This window comes from Corythoichthys intestinalis, chromosome 7 (genome assembly GCF_030265065.1).
Source record: "Corythoichthys intestinalis isolate RoL2023-P3 chromosome 7, ASM3026506v1, whole genome shotgun sequence".
NCBI lineage: Eukaryota > Metazoa > Chordata > Actinopteri > Syngnathiformes > Syngnathidae > Corythoichthys > Corythoichthys intestinalis.
The window spans coordinates 12,386,273-12,409,418 of NC_080401.1; the positions used below are offsets into that span (position 1 = coordinate 12,386,273).

A 23,146-nucleotide genomic window follows, 5' to 3' on the forward strand; every position below is an offset into this window, starting at 1 on the left:
CAAATTTAAAATTGTCCAATATGCATGTGTGATACATCATTGGAAAGCTTAAAATTTCTATTTTCTGGGGGAAGAAAAATTTTTGGACAGGATTGCATTTAAAAAATATATATATTTTTTAAACAGCAAAACCCTATCAGGAGGTGAGAGTGCGCGAGAGCAGAATTACAGATGCCATGACTTTAACGAGATATTATCGCGTACTTACCTTGTTTCGATCCAAAAACTTCATGTCGCATGTATCACTGAGTGTCAAAACACAGCTGTGAATGGCCACGGCTGGATTTTTTGGGGATTTTATGGGTGAAACATGGTAATATAACAAAGGTCGCGATACAGAAATTGCAGACATCAAATAGTGGTCGAGATTTTCTTTTTCATATATTTACCCTTTTAAACTTTTTTTTGTTGTTTTTTTTTGGGTTGGATCAATTATTTATCATCTAACATATCAGGGAAAATGTGACAAAAAAATACAAGCAAGTTATGAGGTAGATATCCGTGACATTTTTACAGATGGCATTTTTGTCAATTTGTTTAAAAGTTTAAAATATGCGAATGAATATTTTTTAAAGACTTTTTTTTTTTAAACAAAATATTAGACATCAATTAATGATTCTAAGCTAAAAATGACAGACATTTTGAACAATAAATATAATTAGCTTGTTTTCATGGCTGGGTTGAAACAAAAACGGTTGCGTGACGTCTGTAAACGGGGGTTTCCAGCGTAAAACGGACAAATTAAAAATAGTTCGGGGCTGAATCTGCTATGGCATCATATAGACATATTGTTCTATCAAACACAACAGTTGTTTTGGCTTAAAATGCAGCAGTTTCTTTTAAAGAGGAGTGCAAGAGCAGAAACTGCTTTTTCAGTCGTCTGTGTTTTCCGCCATATATAAGTCTCACCACAGGATAAGTCGCATTTTTGGGGGAAATTTACTTGATAAAATCCAAAACATAGAACAGGTATGTCATCTTGAAAGGCAATTTGAAATAAAAAAATACAATAGAAAACAACATGCTCAATAAGTGTACAGTATGATAATGTTACATGATGCATGAACAACTAAATGGGAACGTGGCCGGTATGTTAACATAACTACTATTAAGAGTTATTCAGATAACTACAGCATAAAGACCATGCTAATAAGTTTACCAAACCATCAGTGTCACTCCAAAAGACGAAAATAACATGTGAAATGATATAATAATGTGTTCATAATTTCACACATAAGTCGTTTCAGAGTATAAGTCGCACCCCCAGCCAAACTATGAAAAAAACTGCAACATATAGTTCGAAAAATACAGTAGACAACGAATACAGGTCATTTTATTGAGGCAATTTGTATGCAGAGATCCCATAATGACCGTTGTGTCATTCATCCATAACCCTTGCATGGCCCCATGTTCTTACAAGGATCTGTAAGCAATTCCTGGAAACAGAAAACATCCCAGTTCTTTCTTGGACAGCTTACTCAACAGAGGTCCTACTAATTAAGCATGTTTTGGTTCCTAAGGATCAGTGAATAGGACAGCGTGATTCAGGCCATGTCTACACCTAGCAGTTTTTTTTTTTGTTTGTTTGAACGAGGATCCTGCTTTCATACGCACGGAAAAAATAATTACGTTCACACCACCGTGTTTGTAGAAAACAAAAAAAAAGCATCCACAGCCAACCGCATTCATTCGTTTTTAAGTACATTCATAGGAATCCACGAAAAATAATTGTCTAATTTGCAGGAGAAAAGCTTACACAAGACCTAGATGTTGACAAGGTATACAACTCCAACAGGGTGCAAACAGTCTCCTCCGCCTGTGTTCCTCAATATGGAGCAATGCAAGAGTCTGTAAATAAATGGTAGCAATACAACCAGTCTAATAATTAGATCTTAACCAACTGCGAATGCGAAGGTTTTTTTTTTTTTTTTTTTTTTAAATTATTATTATCGTACATTCACAGATACAACATTACAACATAAGTGGCATGGTTGTGGCATTGTTGTCTAAATCTAAACATAACAGACAAGCCTAAAGAATAACCGTTAATCATACACCAAATTACAATCACACAGGAAATTTAAGTAAAAAGTTAGAGTAAAATAAGTAGAGAAAAAAATATAAATAAATAAGTAAATAAAACAATTTAAAAAAAAAAAAAAAAAAAAAAAAAAAAAAACAGCAAATTCAAGCTCCTTTACAATCTTACATTTTCATATATTTCAAGTAAGAAAAATAATGACACAATTCTTTATGAAAAATATTAAAATTTAGAATTGGTTTTAAATATTCTTATGTATGAAAAAAAAAAAAACCTAGAATGATAACTGTGTTAAAGGTTAGGTTGTGCGATTAATCTAATAAAGAGATACCATATAAAACTTTTTTATTGTGAGGCTGGAGATATTGGGCTATTTAGGAAATAACCAGTCATACAAATTGTCTCAGAAAGCATGAACAAATTTACATTTAAAAAATAAATGGTCAGTCGTTTCAATGTCTTAATTACAAAAAAATACAGATGTTGTGGTCTAAATTAATGCAGAGACTTAAGAATTTTGAAGAGGGGTACTCTATTAAGAATATTATAGTCAACTTCCTTTGCCTTTTGTAAAATTGGAAATTTAAAGAATTTGGATCTCATGATTTCAACATTTTTTAGGGGAAAAAATGCATAATTGAAGTACTATTTGAAGAAAATGGGTACATTTCATCCACAAAAAGTCGAATTTTGACATTGTGTAGTTTAAGAATCACCGATATTGTGACCACCTACTGCGAAGGTATCCATGTTGTCTCCAAACGTAAACATTGGTCTCGAGTCATGTGTGACATAGGAACAAAGTTTGTCGCGAATAGTGACTTTTCCACAGTTAAATCATTGGTTATCAGTGTCCATATGAGGGTCTACAAATGCAGATTTTGCACATCTTCACTCTGGTCAGAATTTTTAAGAACCCTTGTTTTCAATGCTTAAAATGTGCGTGTGGATGATAGGCTAAACCGAAGAAAAAGTTATTTTTGCAAAATAACGTTACAAGTAGACATGGCCTCAGTTTCTGACAATAACCAGCAAATTCACACAGCCATTGAAGAGAAGTGAACCAACATTACAAAGGCCACAATCAAACAGTCTTGTCAGTTGTTGCATTGTCTGAGGCAAATGGTGGTCACACCAGATACTGACTGGATTTCTGATCCAATCCCCGTTAAAACAATACTGCGTATTTCAAAGTGTTTTTTTTTTTTTTAATTTATTTTAAGCAGCCAAAGGCGTGGCTGTGCAATCATCAAAATGTCTAATCAGCATCTTGATATGCCTGACCTTGTGAGGGGGACATGGATAATCTTGACAAAAGGAGAATTCTAATAGATTTATGAACATCATTTGAGGGGCATGGACGAGGTCATAAAAACCGGGAGCAAATACAAGTGTTGCATTTACATTTTCTGTTGCTGTTGTTGTTAATTATAGAATAATGAGAAAGTGGCTGTTGGCTGAGGCAAGGAAAATGAACTAACTAAGTTAGCTTGCAAAAGGACATTCTGGCCATTTTTAATAACATGACTTCACCCCATAAAGAAATTGTCTAAATTGAGCCTGATTATCCACTTTTCTTCCCAAGTATCATGTGACCAGTTAGTTTGAAAGGTGTCAGGTGTGAATGTGGAGCACATGATAAAATTGGTGGTATCACTTTCACATTGGACACTTGAAGTTTGATTAAGCTTGTAATGGCATATATGATTTGAGAATTATCATGTTAACAGCTTAACAGTATGCCTAATTAGCTTCTAGCACATGTATCACACACCCCCAAATCACCTCAGCGGCGAAACCAATGGGCAAGTGTGACACAGAAAAATGCATGAGATGGGCCATTAAATGTGAACATGTGGAATCACACAATTACCCATATAACTCTGTAGAATTCATGCCATAAAAAGTGAGGTACTGTACAACATGAACTGTGCTATTCGCAACTTCCTCAGTCTTCACAAGGTGAGCTTCTTTTACCAGAGAGCCCATTGAGGAGTTAAGGATATCTGCCAAGAATTTTGCTTTCTGTACATCCCTAACCCTCATGATAAGAGCATAATCTGTTCCAAGACCAAACTCGTAACATGAATGTGCTCATAGCAAAAATGTATTTTCTCCTTAAGAAATAATTGCAGTTAATGCATGCAACACTTCCCATGACCTTGTCATGTGACCTCTAAATAATAATTTAAAGTGCCTGTGACAGCATAAAAAAAAACCTTAAATAACATTATTATGTAAATTAGAATCATATTTTTTGACGATTCGACCATATTTAACAAATTGGCAAAGTGCAGATGACGAGAAATTAGTCTTTTAATCTACCGTTTAGCCCTGCCCATTATAGCGCTCTAGTGTCCCAAGCTGGATGATGACGTCGGCAGGGTAACGATTTCATCTGATTTAGAATTCAGTCCACTGAGGGGGAAGATTCAGAATGAGGAAAATGCGACAGACAGCAGCAATATTTTTACAGGATATACTGTTTATCTGAAGTATTTTTCCGCAATTGCTAAATAAATGGTATGGTCATGACAAAGAACAGGTTTGTGCAAAATGGAATATGAAATATTAAAAATGTGTTTATTCAGTACGACAGTGCAAAATTACTGCATAATGGTCAAAACTGCCGACTTCTTCCTCTCCTGAACGGTATTTTATGCCACCGGAGTTAGTCGGCTTTTGTCTTTTCCCTACCCCAGCTTCGGAGACAGAGGAAAGTGCGCAAACAAAACAGGAGGCATGACAGCTAGCCGACATGCTAACCTGAACCGAGAGGCTTTTCCAAGTCTTATGCTCGCCTTTTGAAAAAGAAAAATCACACAAAACTACCCTGACTCATGTCGCACACGGCGGCGGGGTTGATTGTCTTCACCGATCGGCCAGCCCCCGGCGCCGAGCATGTTACAGCTCATCGTTCTGCTGCGGCCCCAGCTGGCAGACAGTGCTTGTCGCCGGGGAGAGAAGGGGAAACACCAAAAATGTTAATAAAACAGATAGCGCGAAAAATAGACACAATGGAGAACGAGACGAGAGCGGGGGACTCCCTGAGCCCAAGCCGAAAATAGAGCATTCTCAGCGGGCACGCAAAAGGACCGAGGGGGCTGGAAGTCTAAACAATCGAGGACCGGAGATGAGAGCGGGGGGCTGCTCGGGTCCAAGCCGAGGAAAGTGCTCTGTGTGCGAGCAGGCGAAGAGGACCAAGGGGGGGTGGAAGTCTACACAATGACAGACCAGAGACTAGAGCAGGGGGCTGCACGGGGCCAAGCCGCGAAAAGCGCTCTGTAGGGGGGCATGCCTTTATTGGCAGGTGACCATGGTGTGCGACAAGCAGTCAGTCTTCGGCCGTGTGGCCTTCTGGGTGGACAGCGAGTATTGTCACTAAGGGTGTGACAAAATATCGAAATGGTGATATATCGAGATACTTTGTATCCCAAAAGTTTATTGATATGCTCCTGTCAAGAATCAAGATATCGTTTTAAAAAGGTGTCAGTGTTTAAAAAAAAAAAAAAAAAAAAAAAAAAAAAGAACCATCAAGTTGCTACCAGTCTTCCACCAAAATAACAAAATAATCTCAGTTAACTCTAAGGCTGCCATTGACGGTGCTTGACGCCTAATCCATTTGGACAGGGAAAGTTTGTTCATTCAAAGCCAGTCATTCGGTCCGATTTTCGGGGCATTTACAGGTCACTTGCTGTTCATTTACAGGTCATTTCCTGTTTAGTTTGAGTCATTGCCTATTTATTTGGGTGATTCCCAGGTCACTTCCTGTTCTGTAACTCAAAATAAACAGGAACTGACCTATAAAATACCCCCAAATCAACAGGAAGTAACTGAAAAACAACAGGTCAATGGCCCAAAATGACCTCATTGCCTGGCATTGGCTGCCACTAACGGCCATAGACGTTCAATCCGTTTGAAGTGGGAGGGAGGGCAGTGAATGAACGAATTTGTTGATTCGCTGCCACCCTCCCAGTTCAAATGGATTGGACGTCTACTAGTGATAAACACACAACCGAAGGACGAAAATTGTGTTTTTCTGTTTATTAGTTGCTTGTAAAATATCCTAGAATGATTTCCTGAACAATGTATCGATAATCGTTGTATCGCCATATCATCAGATCATTGTTATCATGAGCTTTGTATCGCAAATCGTATCGTATCGTGAGGTACCAAGAGGTTCCCACTCCTAAATTGTCACCCACAAAATGCAAGCCACCTCCTTATTAAAACATTTGCCATGATCCCAGTATTTGACATAAAATAACACACCAAGCTTACTCACTTTCTTGTCCGTCCAATGGTTCCTCGGTTGTCGGACTTGTTTTGCTCATCGCAGTGAACAAGGACCTTTTGGAAATACAAAAAGCCTCACACAACTCTCCCTGTTGTAGCAACAAAAGCCTGCAGCACATTGGCCTTGCGTGACGCACAAAATAAACGAATTAATCTGCAAAATCTGTGGAATCCGCAGTCCTTCTGCATGCACTATATAGTAATAGCTGTATTATGAAGATAATCTCTACGCCACATTCGCCTTCTTCCTCAACCTGAGACAGGAACCGGAAGTCACTCATTTTCATGGCGCGAGATTGAATAAAATTGAATAAATATATCGATCGCTTCCACACATCCAAGCGGTCCATTTCATTCAGGAGCATCAAATATTGTAATATAAAACATGCTTTTTTGGTGTCACAGGCACTTTAAGGCACTATTTTAATGCTAAATAATCTGAAAAAGAAATTAAAATTATAAAAACGTTATTTATGTACAAGCATTTAGAACCTGAACGCTAAATTGCCAGTACGTACACAGTGATCCACAAATACGCAACCCACGTGCAACGAAATACACAGGTAACCTCCCAGGACAATTAAAAGGGGGGGATTAAGCATATCTTCCATGGTGAAAAGGAAGAAAACCATGCAAAGAGGAAGTAGGCCCAGAGTTGGCAGTAGTCAACCCTTCTTTCAGGAACTGAAAGAGCCTCGAAAGGGACTTGGTTTGGCAAATCCACATCTCAAACAGTTGACAGACCATGCACAAGTCCACCCAGATACTTCAAATTCCTGCAAAACTATGGCAGTCAACTGTTTTGAGGCACAAGGGGACTTGCAATTAAGAAACATGAGATAGATCCTGTTGTTTGCGACCGGAGCCAAAACAAGAAGCAACTATTGCTTACCGTGACGAATAACCATGATGTTATCCTGAGCAAAACCAGGTGCTGTGAGGCTGTATCATTTCTTAGTAGGAAATGTCAGGATGCCAACATAATTGCCCCCCTAATGAGGTATATTTTCCCAACACATATGGCCATCAACCCCTTTGGGATTCGGTACCAAATATGTCATTTGATTCAACTTTTTGCAAACCTAAAAGTTAAGAATAATATGTGAACTTCCCTCCAGACATTCTTAGACAGGCTGGATTGGTTTAGCATGGTAATTAAATCATTTAATTTTAAATAAAAGATCAAAGTAAAATGAAGAACTGAAAGGTTTTTCCCCTCTCTGTTCAGCCTCACGCCATATAACTATGAAATTCAATCGGATGATTCGTTATTTTAATTAAATGGTCATTTAGGACACGTTGAAAAGCTTTGAGGGTTTCTGATAAAGACATTTGGTAACTGTGAAGATGTAAAAGAAGAAATCGAAGCTTCAAACCCAAAGAAAGCAATTGCTGAAATCCAAATTCGTTTGTTGTGTTAATGAACCAAGGAACAGAGGAGATTCGATTTTGTGCCTCCACTCGAACCCATTGTGTGAACCACTGTTTTGGTCATCTTGTGCCCTCTTGTGTACATTTTCAGAACATACCGAGGAGCTTTAAGTGTAAACAGGAAGGTGGTCACATTAGGTAGCATTATAATGTATAATCCAATCTTGAAAGGTACAAATGCTCGTTACTTTTTTTTTTTTAATGGAAACCAACAGATGAAGGATTAAATTTAATGTTCATTGTTCAGATATCTCCACTCGGCTTCATGAAAATGCAGTTCTTATTTGATTGTGGTCACTCATTCATATGGACTACCAACTACATAATGAAAAAGCATTGGCAGAGGTAGAAAAGTATAACTTTATATATATATAAAAAAAATCAATACACAATTTGGGACATTCCCAATGAAGTAATGTTTTTGAAGGAAAACACATCAAATGGCATGCTTGCTTTTTGTTCCTCCAGCAGACAAGTATAATGAGGCTGACAAGGATCTCACCGTCTCATTAAAATTATCACTCAGCTTCAACATCAGAAATAGTGAAAAAATGGATTCTTCAAATTGCTGATTTACAGTCGTAATATTGTTTGGTGGTGGTGGGGGGGGGGGGGGGGGGCACAATGCATCAGGACAGAAAGCTACTGTGGACCTCTGTGCTGCTGAGCCAACTTTCCATAGCCACCTCTGGCTGGGTCGTAGTCCTGTCTGTATTCATCCCTTACCTAAACAGGGAAGAAAAAAAAACCAAATATTCACTTCGGTTTATAATCTTTCCGGTACATCCAGTGTTCATATTTCTGGCCAACTAAATTACACAGTATTAGCTGCAAGTTACAATCCTAAAGCATGAACATGCAGTATATAGTAAAAAGAAATGGCTCAAATCTATTACCGGTGCTTAAAAATACAGTGATACCTCAGTTCACGAACATAATTGGTTCCCAGAAAGTGTGTGTAAGGCGAAAAGTTCGTCTTCCGAACATTTATTTCCCATAAGAAACCATTAAAATGAGAATAATCCGTTCCCAGGTCCCCATAAAACATAATTTTCTACTAAATAAGCCTTAAAACTACACAAAAATATACCTTATTTTCTTTCATGTCTTCTTAGGCTTAACACTAGCCTGTGGTGGGGTCTTTTTCGGTCCCATAATAACAAAAGTACACTCAATATGGTCCAAAATGTCTATCAAACACAAACCACGTCCGCACTCATCGAAAGGGAGGGGACGAACTGGGACGCCGTGAGCGTGCGTCAGCTTCTCGTGGCGCTGTTCGACCGAGTGGTTTGGTTCGTCCGCCGAAAACTAGTTCGTCAGCAGAGACTATATGCTCGCGAATTTAATGTTCTTGAGGCGAAAAGTTCGTGAGCTTAAGCGTTCGTGAGCTGAGGTATCACTGTATACATATTTGTGGGATATTAGGTCTACTGTGGGCCAAAAAGCTTAAACAAGGTGACAGGTTTTCTATTTCTGCTATTCAGATAAAACCTTTTTTGAAGGGGTCAAGTATAACACTCTTAACTTGCACAGTAAGAGTATGTTCTTTTTATCCCACCACCTATTAAGAGTAGGGCTGTCAAAATTATCGCGTTAACGCGCGGTAATTAATTTTCTTAATTAATCACGTTAAAATATTTGACGCAATTAACGCACATGTCCCGCTCAGAAAGTATTCTGCCTTTCGGTAAGTTTTACAGCAAGGCTTTTTGTCCTGTCCAACAGCGAACTCTTGTGGTCGCTTAGCGACATGGTTTATTGCTTTCTTTCCAGTTCATTATGGCTGCACGACGTCTCGGGCTGATAATGTTGTGCTTATATGATCCTTGGACAAGATTTGTCCGTAAGTATGGTTGTTGTAAAGAATGCACATATTATGTTAGTAAGCGAAATGTTATATTTTTTGTATGAGACGCTTTTTGTTTATGTTTAGTGAACCTGTATAGCGTGCTAAGCTAACGTTGTTGCTAATGCAATGCTTGTGTACTTTTATTTTGTAGTTTTACGACGGTCTAAAGAGGACAATGGTTTGAGGCCATTTTATTAATAAATCAGATGAAAAAGGAAGAAGTCTAATTATTAAGGCGTCGTTCACTAGCTGTCTAGCTTTGTAAAAAGTAGACGCTTCGGAGTGAGGACAGCATAGACAGATTTAAATGACAGTAGAGTGAAATGCCCACTACAGTCCTTATGTAACGTATGTTGAATGTATATATCCATCTTGTGTCTTATCTTTTCATTCCAACAATTTATTTTACAGAATATATATATAATTTACAGAAAAATATGGCATATTTTATAGATGGTTTGAATTGCGATTAATTGCAATTAATTACAATTAATTCATTTTTAAGCTGTAATTAACTCGATTAAAAATTTTAATCGTTTGACAGCCCCAGTTTTAATATAAAATTACTATAACTTGTAACTATAACATTTATCGTTTAAGAACTACAAGTCTTTCTATCAGTGGATCACTTTAACATAAAGAATGCTAATAATGCCATTTGTGGATTTATTGTTACAATAAACAAATACAGTACTGATGTACAGTATGTTGTATGTATATATCCGTTGTGTGTCTTATCTTTCTATTCCAACAATAATTTACATAAAAATATGGCATATTTTAGAGATGGTTTGAATTGCGATTAATTGCGATTAATTACGATTAATTAATTTTTAAGCTGTAATTAACTCGATTAAAATTTTTAATCGTTTGACAGCCCTAATTAAGAGTTTCTGATTTGACCAAGTACATAGGCCTGGTTGTCAGGAACTTTATTATTCCCCAGTTGAAGTATAAAAGTAATCACATTATACACTCACCGGCCACTTTATTAGGTACACCTGTCCAACCGCTCGTTAACACTTAATTTCTAATCAGCCAATCACATGGCGGCAACTCAGTGCATTTAGGCATGTAGACATGGTTTAAGACAATATCCTGCAGTTCAAACCGAGCATCAGTATGGGGAAGAAAGGTGATTTGAGTGACTTTGAATGTGGCATGGTTGTTGGTGCCAGAAGGGCTGGTCTGAGTAATTCAGAAACTGCTGATCTACTGGGATTTTCACGCACAACCATCTCTAGGGTTTACAGAGAATGGTCCGAAAAAGAAAAAATATCCAGTGAGCGGCAGTTCTGTGGGCGGAAATGCCTTGTCGATGCCAGAGGTCAGAGGAGAATGGCCAGACTGGTTGGAGCTGATAGAAAGGCAACAGTGACTCAAATAACCACCCGTTACAACCAAGGTAGGCAGAAGAGCATCTCTGAACGCACAGTACGTCGAACTTTGAGGCAGATGGGCTACAGCAGCAGAAGACCACGCCGGGTGCCACTCCTTTCAGCCAAGAACAGGAAACTGATGCTACAATTTGCACAAGCTCATCGAAATTTGACAATAGAAGATTGGAAAAACGTTACCCAATATTCTGTTTAAAGAAAAAAAACGACTTTAAAAAATTATTCACTCGCATATTTTAAACAAATTACACTCAACAGCCACTTTATTAGGTACACCATGCTAGTAACGGGTTGGACCCCCTTTTGCCTTCAGAACTGCCTCAATTCTTCGTGGAAGAGATTTAACAAGGTGCTGGAAGCATTCCTCAGAGAGTTTGGTCAATATTGACATGATGGCATCACACAGTTGGTGCACAATTGTCGGCTGCACATCCATGATGCAAATCTCCTGTTCCACCACATCCCAAAGATGCTCTATTGGATTGAGATCTGGTGACTGTGGAGGCCATTTGAGTACAGTGAACTCATTGTCATGTTCAAGAAACCAGTCTGAGATGATTCCAGCTTTATGACATGGCGCATTATCCTGCTGAAAGTAGCCATCAGAAGTTGGGTACATTGTGGTCATAAAGGGATGGACATGGTCAGCAACAATACTCAGGTCGGCTGTGGCATTCCAACGATGCTTAATTGGTACCAAGGGGCCCAAAGAGTGCCAAGAAAATATTCCCCACACCATTACACCAACACCACCAGCCTGAACCGTTGATACAAGGCAGGATGGATCCATGCTTTCATGTTGTTGACACCAGATTCTGACCCTACCATCCGAATGTCGCAGCAGAAATCGAGACTCATCAGACCAGGCAACATTTTACCAATCTTCTATTGTCCAATTTCGATGAGCTTGTGCAAATTGGAGCCTCAGTTTCCTGTTCTTAGCTGAAAGGAGTGGCACCCGGCGTGGTCTTCTGCTGCTGTAGCCCATCTGCCTCAAAGTTCGACGTACTGTGCGTTCAGAGATGCTCTTCTGCCTACCTGGTTGTAACGGGTGGTTATTTGAGTCACTGTTGCCTTTTTTATCAGCTCAAACCAGTCTGGCCATTCTCCTCTGACCTCTGGCATCAACAAGGCATTTCCGCCCACAGAACTGCCGCTCACTGGATATTTTTTCTTTTTCGAACCATTCTCTGTAAACCCTAGAGATGGTTGTGCGTGAAAATCCCAGTAGATCAGCAGTTTCTGAAATACTCAGACCAGCCCTTCTGGCACCAACAACCATGCCACGTTCAAGTCACTCAAATCACCTTTCTTCCCCATACTGATGTTCGGTTTGAACTGCAGGAGATAAACCATGTCTACATGCCTAAATGCACTGAGTTGCCGCCATGTGATTGGCTGATTAGAAATTAAGTGTTAAGACGCAGTTGGACAGGTGTACCTAATAAAGTGGCCGGTGAGTATACGTCACAATGAAAAAAATGGCGTCTGTAAAAAAGTCATGGATATCTACCTCATAACTATCGCCAAATTGTATTTTATTGTTACTGTCGCATTTTCCCCAATATGTTAAATAATAAATGATCGCTCCAAATGAAGAAAAATTGGGGGGGGGGGGGGGGGGGGGGGGGGTTCAAAAGGGTAAATATATGAAAAAGAAAATCTCGATTACTCCTTGATGTCTGCGATTTCTGCATCGCGACTCTTTTTATATTACCATGTTTCACCTTTAAAATCCCCCAAAAAATCCAGCTGTGGCCATTCACAGCTGTGTCTTGACACTCAGTGGTACATGTGACATGGAGTTTTTGGATCAAACCAAGGTAAGTACGCGATAATATCTCGTTAAAGTCATGGCATCTAATTCTGCTCTCGCGTCCTCTCACCTCCAGGTAGGGTTTTGCTGTTTAAAAAACATTTTTTAAAAATGCCCTCCTGTCCAAATTTTTTCTTCCCCCAGAAAATTGAGATTTTAAGCTTTCCAATGATGTATCACACGTGCATATCGGACAATTTTGAAAGTTGGCTAAATTGGGGGTCTCAGAGCTGAACTTCAAGTCACCTGAGTGTTTTCCGCCATAAATATATATATACACACTACCGTTCAAAAGTTTGAGTGTATATACATATGTAACACACACTTTGCATTAAAATACACTTCACATTCCTTCCCCAAAATCCAATACACCCTCCTTTATGAGCCGTAGTTAATTTTATAGACTTTGTTGAATGAATTTCTTGATTATATTTTTTTGAATTTGTAATTCATACATTTTTTTGAATTCGTAATTCATTTTATTTATTGACTAAGTCCATATTATGACTTTTTTTTATTGAAGTTGCCTTTTACAGTATGTGCGTCATATAATGGAGTATTAGGGGCTAATGTAGCTGAATAAGCAGCTACGTACTCTACATAGCGCGTTGCCGCCTCCCTTAAAATTAACAATATTGAAAGCATCTTGTTTTAGAATCGGTTTTACAAATAAGAAAAACCTTATTATTTTTCTTAGTCTACATCAAATTGTAATCAATCGAAAAACGTATACTTCGTCGTAGCTTCCAGCTAAAGTATATGTGCGTAGCGGCTCACAGCTACATTCCACCTACGTAATTATGAGACTTTCTTTTCTCTTGGCAATCGTACGACTTTAATCTTGTCGTCCTTTTTTTTCCCCCACGTAATTCACTCTAGTGATATGTGACATTTATTTATCTACTCTGGTGGTGTTCACTCTAATGCCCAGAACAATATAGACACACCACAAAAAGAGAAAGTAAGAATTCTTTTGAATCCTGTTGGACAAGTCAAGACACAGTGTTGTGAATCTGTTTACCTTCCATTCTTTTGCACTAGTTAATGCCATCAGCGTTTGATCGCATTGTTTGTGATTTATTATTGTTATTTATGTGTTTGTTCTTTAAATAGCTTGTGTGTTCCAAAATGTTTTTGTGAATGAATGATACATGAAGAACGTCTTTGCGCACACGCACACAAAAGGAGGAGTGAGGGCGTAGATAGATCACAGCTGCAAGCTTGCGCGCACATTTGTTGCTTGTGAAGCATCCACAGAGGTGAAACCCGTATATAACAGTTTTTGTACCGTTTATTGTCCATTTTTAATCGTGATCGAATTATCAAATACTTTGGCGAGTTTATGCGATTTTGTTTTTGATAATGGAAGCTAATAGATACCTGATTATCATTTGTGAGGATTACTACTGCTTCAGCAGCTAGTCATAAACGCAAATTTTAATCGCTGTTATTGAGCAGAAATTCGGGGTACGTCGCCAGTGTAGTAACGGAACTCGTTCGTAACCTGGGACTACCCGTCCATAGAATGGCAGAAGTACTCAGTGCAGCAAGTGACAATTCCCAAATGACCTACCTGTCCACCAGACTTGCCACGTCCATACTGTCTTCCCTCCTTAAATCCAGTGTCCCAGTCTGTCCTGATCATACGGTCATCGAGACGTGTGCCATTTATGAAACGCATTGCATGTTCTGCATCTCCCCTTGTATAGTATCTACACATGGAGTTAAGTCCGGTCAATGAGGAGAAGTACTTGAGTTAGTTCAGATGTGTGTTTGGGCACTTTTAAACTGAACAGGCACAAAAGGATACTCCACAAAGCAGAACCCGCAGGCTGTCTTCTTGACTTTATCTAGACCCATGATGATGCGCTTCACATCTCCGCTCTTTGAAAAGAGCTCATGAACCTGCACAAAATAGAAAGACACGGGTTATTCTGTATAAACACGACAGATCATTTTAGTTAAGTTCAGCATCTCTTGCCTGTTCCTCTGTGGTGTAGAAGGAGAGATTTCCTACATACAAAGTGTGGCTTGCTTTCAGCAGCTTCTCTTGTATATGACATTTACCCTGGAAATACAATATAAGCACGTACACATTAACTAAGCGTTAATTGGAGATTATGATAACAATATCAAATCTAAAAACTCATTTAGTAATTCCTAGGCTTCAACTACAGTGTGTGGATTTATATTTCGATAATTCTGGACGCTAAATAGGTCTGAATTTATTAAGACTAAAATGGACAATTCCTTCGCTGGCGTTTTAGATATCATCAAACTGCTAGCATAACCCAAGAAGAAGCAAACTCGTAACGTAAACATGTCTTACCTTAAAATGTTGGTCTCTGTATGCTCCAATATCGGTGTAGGAATCACTATTTAGGGCATTCAATTTCACAGACATTGTAGCTGAATTATTAGACGAGGAGATAACACTTCTTTGGCGTCACGGAACCAATACGGCGTTTCCGCTTGTAGGGTCCGTACTTTAAACACGTCCGTGTGAAACAATCCTAGAGTGGTGGTTTGCGCTGCATTAGGTATTTTCGCCATAGATATTACATGTAAGGCTAGATGTCACTGCGCGCTTTGAGCAAGTAATCACGGGCGTCGTCACTCGTTGGCCATTTTGCCTCGGGGGCATTCAACGTACATACCAGTATACAGAATAGAGCGAGTACTTTGTAATAGAGAAAGATTGCTCAATTTTTACACGATTTCCAAAAGACTTGATTTAAATGTCTTACACGTCAGAGACGCAGTATTTTTTTACTGCAGACCTATGAATATTTATCATGTCTACTCAAAATTGTCTCAATGTTGAATAATTCATTTGTTATAAACCAAACAGTTTGTATATACGTCAAGAATTCGAATTTAGCGAATTTTAGTGGAATTGCTCCTTACGTCAGCTGCTGTAGAGCCCATATGGGAAGTTCCCCGAGGCAAAAAGGCCACCATTTATATACGACGCCGACCCAGCCATTACACATCTAGCCTGATTTAAATATGCTATTACCGCCATAGCCTACCATATCTTTTGATTTGCTGTTTATATATGATTTGTGTAAGCATCTCCACAAACACCCCTTGGTGGGGTTTGGAGATTTAACATTGCCTAACTGAGAGTTTGGATCAGAGGATATTGTTCTTTTTGGTCTCCTGTAGGACTTTTGAGACTCATGGTAGGGCTATATAAAAATGACTTCACATGCTCTGTGCAATTTGTTGCAATCTTGACCAGAGCTTACATACATTTTGCCATCTGAAAAGGCTAGTAATCTGTTAAAGTGAAAAGACATTATAGAGACCCTACAAGAAATTATGAAAGAATGAGGCCAATTATTGTTTGAGGGTGAACCTCCAACCTGGAGAAAAATAGCTGAGTTCCTACAACAACATCCAGGATAGTGCTGTCCCAAATAAGCATTTGCATTAACTGATGGCATCTGCATGCACAGAGACTAAAATGACCTGGATGGATGAGAATATTCAGACATCTACAGTGGCTTTTAATTAGAACGCAAAGCTAAGACAAGTAGTACTCGATCATTAACCTCTCATGAAAATCATAAGTTGTCACAAACCACAAGTGTTCTATGCATCATCCCCCTGACATCCAGCCGATTCTCTTCTCCTTCCGGCCACCCAAACTTTCAATTCATACATCTAGTCAATCATTAAACACTTTTAGCGTATAAATTCAAGCGGAAATGCAGTTAATATATACTGTAATCAGAATAGTGAGAGTGGGACTGTATCTATTAGATATTCAAAGATGTTTTTTTAAAAACACATTTTATAAGGGAAATAAAAAAAAGTCTTGTTTTTTCAAAGGTCACTTTTTATCCTTTTACAAAAAAAAAGTCAACGATAGCTGACATTGTTTGTTGTCTATCACCGCAGTTGGTGAAATTATCTGCCTGGTCTATTATAAGAAAAAGAATGACATAAATATGCCTATTCATAACAGAAAAAATATTATTGTAATTCATTGGAATGCTGCAGTGTTTCTTATCCATTACAGTAGGCCAGTTCTTATTTTAACAACATTGTTCCAGTAAAATAAAGAGCATAGAGTATGTAATGCGTTGATGTTGAAGTCCGATCTGAAATTTATCACGCTGTTTTGTTCAGTGATGTCAGATGTGCCTTCCAAGAAAAGATGCATCTCCTGCAAATCGAAAGAAACAACATTACTAATTGAACATCGAAAGAAAAAACATTACTTATTGAACAATCCACTTGGTATTATTAATTAGTATGTCAAGGCTATATCAGTCAATCGCAGAGCACCTTGAGATAAAAAGACTTGTGTATACATGGGATGTCCCGATTGCATATTTCTGCACACGAGTCACCTGATTTTGAGAATCTGGCGATACGAAGTCTCGATCCCATAAGAAAAAAAAAAAAGGGGGGGGGGGGGGGGGGATTTGTTTTGTTTTAGGCCTGAACGATATTGGGAAAAAATAACATTGCAATATACAGTATATTACCAAGGCTCCACTTTTACTTTTTGCATTGGTTGCACTTGTGTGCCTAATTTTTTTCTGAAGGTGCACCAGCACATTTTTCATTGTAAAAGCTTTAATGCCATACTTTTGATCAATCACCATAACCTTTTGTATTGTTCATACAGTATTTAACATAACAGAGGGGGAAGCACTGTTCACGTCATTTCACTTCACTTTTTTTTTCCTAATGTGTGTAAAACAAAATTCTAAAGTGTAAAGCTTGTGTGCTTGGCATCCGTTCTGCTTTTGTTTTATTTTATAAAGAACTTTGTGCGGCATTTTCAATGAATGAAATGTTATTTCTTATTAAAGTTTTGATTTATTGAAACATGCTAACATCCCTCAAGCACGTTTTAAACTGCTGTTACTAGAAATGTGCGAAATTTCCGATTTTTAGATTATTCGCGATTCGGCTGTGGAAGATTCGAGAACGATTCACACACATCCTAATTCCGATTATTGAAATATGTCCAGTAAAGCGAAACTAAAACGCAGTCAACGCGGTCTTCGGGAAGCAATGAGGAATGGTCAGAGAGTAAACATCATGCTTGTAATTACCCGGGTAATGACAATGCTCAACTCACGGCTCTGGCTCAACTCATGCCGCTAGATAAAAAAAACAATAATACCTGAGTGCTGCCGGCAGCTGCTACAAACTACGTCTACATAATGCTATGGTAGATATCACTTGTATAAAGAAATAGATGTGAAATGACAGGCTCGGCGGCGTTAGCAGCACATGTATTGAAAACTACGGTAGATGCGAAATTACAGACTTGCCGGCGTTAATAAACAGCCGCCATCTTAAAGCAGTAGACTTCCCTGGAAGGTTGTTGTAGCGAACCTTGCAAGTGAACCAAATTTTTTTTTTTTTTAAATACTCCTAAATCGGCAAAATCTTGAGTTGAATCTAATGTATCTTTAAAATAGTTTTAAAACTTTCACATGTCAAAAGTAGACAGAAGGGAAATTATGGAATAACAGGAGCAATTTTAACAACTTTAACGGTTGATTTACAACATTAAATTAATAGAATGTAGATTAATGCTGCTGATACAGAATGGGGACTTGAGTATTTTATTTACTGTTTTGAACTGTTGATACTGAAATAGTCGTTTATTCAAACCCGAGAGGCTTTTTGTACAATTCTTGTCACTAATGTATGAAAGATTAAAAGCAGCTAATTAGGGCTGTCCCAAACGACTAATTTCCTCCTGATTAGTCAGCCGACTATTTTTATGATTAGTCGACTAATCTAATAATTTTTTTTTTTTTTTTTACTAATTTAATAATGAAATTTTTGTTAAAGCTTATTAATTCACAAAAAAAAAAATTGGAACACCTAAATTCTTTATTAACGTATGAATAAATAACATAAATATCAATAATAAATCACAAACAATGAGGTCAAATGCTGCTGGCATTAACTGGTGCAAAAAAATGTAAACGGAAACACTGTGACTTCACCTTTTTAACAGGAGTCAAAACAATTCTTACTGTTTTTGCGGTATGTCATTGTCTATATTGTTCTAAATGTTAAAATGAATTGCAATGTCCTGGACAATCATTTTCAGAATACTTTGTGTGAGTTCAGATGCTCTGACCGGTGTGCATTCCGCATTTTTGGGGAAGGGGAAAAACTGTTCAACTTTTGTTTGTTTTAACCTGAAGATAATGCAGAGGGCACAATGAAATATTACCACAATTATTTTGAATGAAAGGCACACATACCCACAGTAACAAAAATTAAGTATATAGTATTAATTTTATAGTATACTACTATATGTAAAACTTTATAATATTAAATAACTAGTGTAATTAGTGCAGTCATGGATAACAGTAAGCAGGCCAGTGGTGTTTCCATATATATTTTTTATATTATGTATATACAGGTTATATGTATATATTTTCCCTAAGTGGGAGCTTCCATGAGCCTAATAAATTTAATAATAATTCAAAAAATATATAATTAGATTCATTCATTCATTCATTTCCCATGCCGCTTTTCCTCACGAGGGTCGCGGAGGTTACTGGAGCCTATACCGGCGAACTACGGGCAGTAGGCTGGGGACACCCTGAATTGGTTGCCAGCCAGTCGCAGGGCACAAGGAGACATACAACCTTTCACGCACAAACTCATACCTACGGACAATTTAGAGTGTTCAATCAGCCTACCATGCATGTTTTTGGGATGTGGGAGGAAACCGGAGTTCCTGGAGGAAACCCACGCAGGCACGGGGAGAACATGCAATCTCCACACAGGAAGGCCGAAGCCCGGGATTGAACCCTTGATCTCAGAACTGTGAGGCAGACATGCTAACCACTCAGCCACCATGCCGCCTATAATTATATTATTTTATTAAATAAAAATGCGCGTTGATACGACGCACATAAAGGCAACTTCCATTTAAAAAATCGTTAGAGAGTTGTATGGACTTACAATCCGCTAGCTTGTTGTTTCTTGTTGTTTTCGAAAATTATACTTAGGTGACAGCGCTTCAAGTGTTCGTTTATAGCCGACGTGCTACCGTGGTATGCGAGCTCAGCTTAGCAAAGAGTACACGCAGTGGCACCCTCCATATTTTACTTGAAATAATTCCAGGCTCTGGTTATTCTGGTCCGCTTTTTTTGGCCTTATGCCGCTTTCACGTGTAACCATCTCTGCCCTTTTAGGGAATTGGCAGTGTTTTCAACTCCTCACCGGCGATTCACTTGGCTCGTTGTCATCGGTTCGTCTGAGTTCGTCCGATTTCCTCCTCGGGAAGGCGGCGGCGTCCTCTTTGCTCAATCTGACAACGCCGGTCACATTGAAATAACAGCGGCCCTCTTGGGGGTGCCAGTAACAACCGCTTGTATTGCCGAGCGCCTACCATTCTAAACGTTAGCTGCATGTAATTTTTTTTAACCCGTCATTACCTGTTTGTTTTATGTTTACGTTACGTTTGTTGTATGTTTTGCCAGTCGACGCATTTACGTCATCGATGACGTCGACAACATCGACTAGTCGGGACAGCTCTACAGCTAATAGCTGGGGGGGTCATCAATAATCTATTTGTAATCAAATCGTAGCCTCTGAATCGTAATCGAATCGTTGGGTACCCAAAGATTCCCCATTCTAGTTATTACATTTGAGTCCAAAGGTCAAACACTACTTGGCCAATTTTTGTTTCCATTTCAAGCTGATTAGTTAGCCATTGCATTAACCTGCCCTAGGTTTAAGTTGCAGTGGAAAACAAGATGGATAGGACAGTATCTTTTTTTCCAATAGCATCATTGCATCTTTCCTTGATATATATAATTTTCATGCTATTTTTCAGAGGATTGGAATCAGATGAAAAGGATCTTGTTTTTGATTTAAAAAATATATTTATGTTTTTATGCTTAATGCTCCTACAGCCTCTCACTCTCCCTCCTGCTAATTTTCTTGGTCAGCAATGGTCTGGTATTAGCTTCTTAAAGTCAACGATGATTGACAGGTTTGTTGCTTTGATCTTGCCAGAGAAACTTGGTAGCTCTAGCTGCAAATGTGTCAATCATCGTTTAGTTTGTTACACACTAGCGGCAGTGTGCTGTGACAACCCATTGTGTAAGTGAGAGGCTGTTATCAGAAACGTATTGGGTTTGAGGGGACTGAATGACGCATTTAATAGAGACAAGCATTTTTCTAAGTTATTCTTGTTTAAAAGTAATTCACATTATGAGGGTGGCACAGTGGGACAGTGCTATGTTTAAAATGTTGTTAAAAAACACAACACTTTTTTCTGTATTGGATCAGGACTCGGTATTAGCAGATTCTCGAAATCAGTTGACCCGGACGCAAAAATATGCGATCAGGACATCCCTAGTTTCCGGGCCATTGCCCCCACTTTACACATATATGCATTTCCAACAAATCCTTGGTGCAAAAGACCTGTGACATCACAAAAGAGTGTTCATTAAAACTGTTCAGACAACCCGGTCACTTAGACTTCCATTCTCTGTGTCAAACAGCTGAACAGGACAGGTAAAAAAAGTGTGTTCCCTTAATGTGGGGTATTTCAAAGGCATTTGGTTACTTATAGATAGCTTATTACTGAAAATAGAGGGGGGGAAAACTCAAGTGAGTGGGCAATCTCCATACAATATGACAGGAAAGAAAATATTTAGAAAATCAGCCAAAAACAATAAATAATCAATAGCATTATAGTGCAAAAAAGTGCAAAGAAGGATGCTGGTGGGGTGATTTTGTTTCGTTTTTAATTTGAATTAACTCACAATGAGAAAGAGTTCTGTCAACCACCTCAGGTAAGATTGTGCCGACACAGGTGTTCGGATAACTTACCAGGCTATTTTAACACCCCTCCATCAAAGCTCGGATCTCTTCTCGATGCTGAGCAACTCCACCTCAAAGATCAAGGTCGCTCCTCCCGGGATCTTGGGTGGCGCTCCTCGGTCTCCGTAACCAAGCTCGGAGGGGATGACCAACTTCCTCTTCTCTCCCTCGCACATGCCAAGCAGGCCTTGGTCCCAACCTTTAATCACTTGACCGCTGCCCAGTGTGAAGGTGAAGGGTCTGCCACGGGGAATGCTGCTGTCAAACTCGGTGCCGTCCTCCAGCTTCCCGGTGTAATGCATGTTCAGCACGTCTCCATTGCGGGACTTGATGGGGCAATTGTCCACTCGCTTCTTGATACCGATCTGAAGTTTCTTCTTCTCGGACCCGTGGACCAGCACTGGGCTCAGGGACAGCGCCGTCAGCGCTAACAAGAAAAACGCCCGCATGATTTTATTGAATTCTTTTTGCTTTCTGTACCTTCAACAAGCTGCACAATTGAGTTGAATCAGCACATAAGAGGCGTGCATTCACTGATAGGGGAAATGGAAGTAGGTCATCAGTCGAGGAAATGAGTTCTGTCGTTTACAAACAGCGCCACCTTTCGAATAGGAGTTGATCTGCGGATTTAAAAAAATAGGCATATTACAAATAAAGTTGCTTTATCCTTTATTAGGCTTTTTAAACTGAATTTATTGGTGGGAGGTAGCTGAAATTAAGAGTCAGGGCTGCATCAACGAGTCCCAAAAAGGAACTAATGTTGATAATTCACTTTAGCTAACTTGTCAGTCAAGGGTGTGGGTTTGCATAGGGATGGTAGGGATATAACAATACTAACTTTTCAGGATGCTCAAATTGTCCCCACCAACTTTTAAGCAAACTTGTATGCATTATATAATAGGTTCAGCTAGAAAGGTAATTTAGATTGTCATTCCATATGATGCAAGAAAATAATTGACCCTACCCAGGGGTGAAAGTGGCGAGAATTTCATGCTGGAACTCCCCAACGTGACGGTCGCAACGGAGCCAGAAATTTTGTTTATTTATTTATTTATTTATTGGGGGGGGTTCAAACCTCATAAAACTACTGAAATGCAAAGAAAACTGTTTTGGCACAGTTATTTCCATAACACATACAGAAACAGATTTTCATTCAAAATTGTATTTATCAATGATTTGCAAAATAAAAGTTAACAAAAACAGCAATAACCCCAACCTCCATCTCCTAATTTTTATTTTCCCTCATTTCCTCACATATGAAATGCCAAATCTCAATTTTAACTACTTAAGATTGGGGGGGGGGCAAACCTCCTAAAACTACTGAAATGCAAAGAAAACTGCAAAGAAAACTGTTTTGGCACAGTTATTTCTATAACACATAGAGAAACCGATTTTCATTCAAAATTGTATTTTTTCAATTATTTGCAAAATAAAAGTTTACAAAAACAGCAATACCCCCAACCTCCATCTCCTAATTTTTATTT

General features: G+C 38.6%; 2 protein-coding genes across 3 annotated transcripts in view; both read right to left on the reverse strand.

The window, feature by feature from the left end:
* Positions 1-15,447, reverse strand: part of ncbp2 (nuclear cap binding protein subunit 2) — a 61,085-nt gene extending 45,638 nt beyond the window's left edge. The window contains exons 1-5 of one of the 2 annotated variants that reach the window (XM_057840416.1): positions 15,163-15,397; positions 14,815-14,901; positions 14,644-14,738; positions 14,407-14,545; positions 7,910-8,494 (exon numbers count right to left, since the gene is read on the reverse strand). In XM_057840416.1, the coding sequence (XP_057696399.1) occupies positions 8,411-8,494; positions 14,407-14,545; positions 14,644-14,738; positions 14,815-14,901; positions 15,163-15,237 (480 nt within the window). In that variant the 5' untranslated portion in view covers positions 15,238-15,397 and the 3' untranslated portion in view covers positions 7,910-8,410. Of the gene's footprint in view, positions 1-7,909; positions 8,495-14,406; positions 14,546-14,643; positions 14,739-14,814; positions 14,902-15,162 lie in introns of those variants that run through there. The other variant, XM_057840415.1, reaches the window with a different exon arrangement.
* Positions 15,448-16,366: 919 nt separating this feature from the next.
* Positions 16,367-22,229, reverse strand: fkbp2 (FKBP prolyl isomerase 2). Its single transcript, XM_057840418.1, has 2 exons — positions 21,672-22,229; positions 16,367-17,007 (listed from the first exon to the last, which is right to left on the reverse strand). Exon 1 carries the CDS (start codon positions 22,109-22,111, stop codon positions 21,695-21,697), a length of 417 nt encoding a protein of 138 aa, XP_057696401.1. The 5' UTR covers positions 22,112-22,229; the 3' UTR covers positions 16,367-17,007; positions 21,672-21,694.
* Between the last annotated feature and the right edge of the window lie 917 nt (positions 22,230-23,146).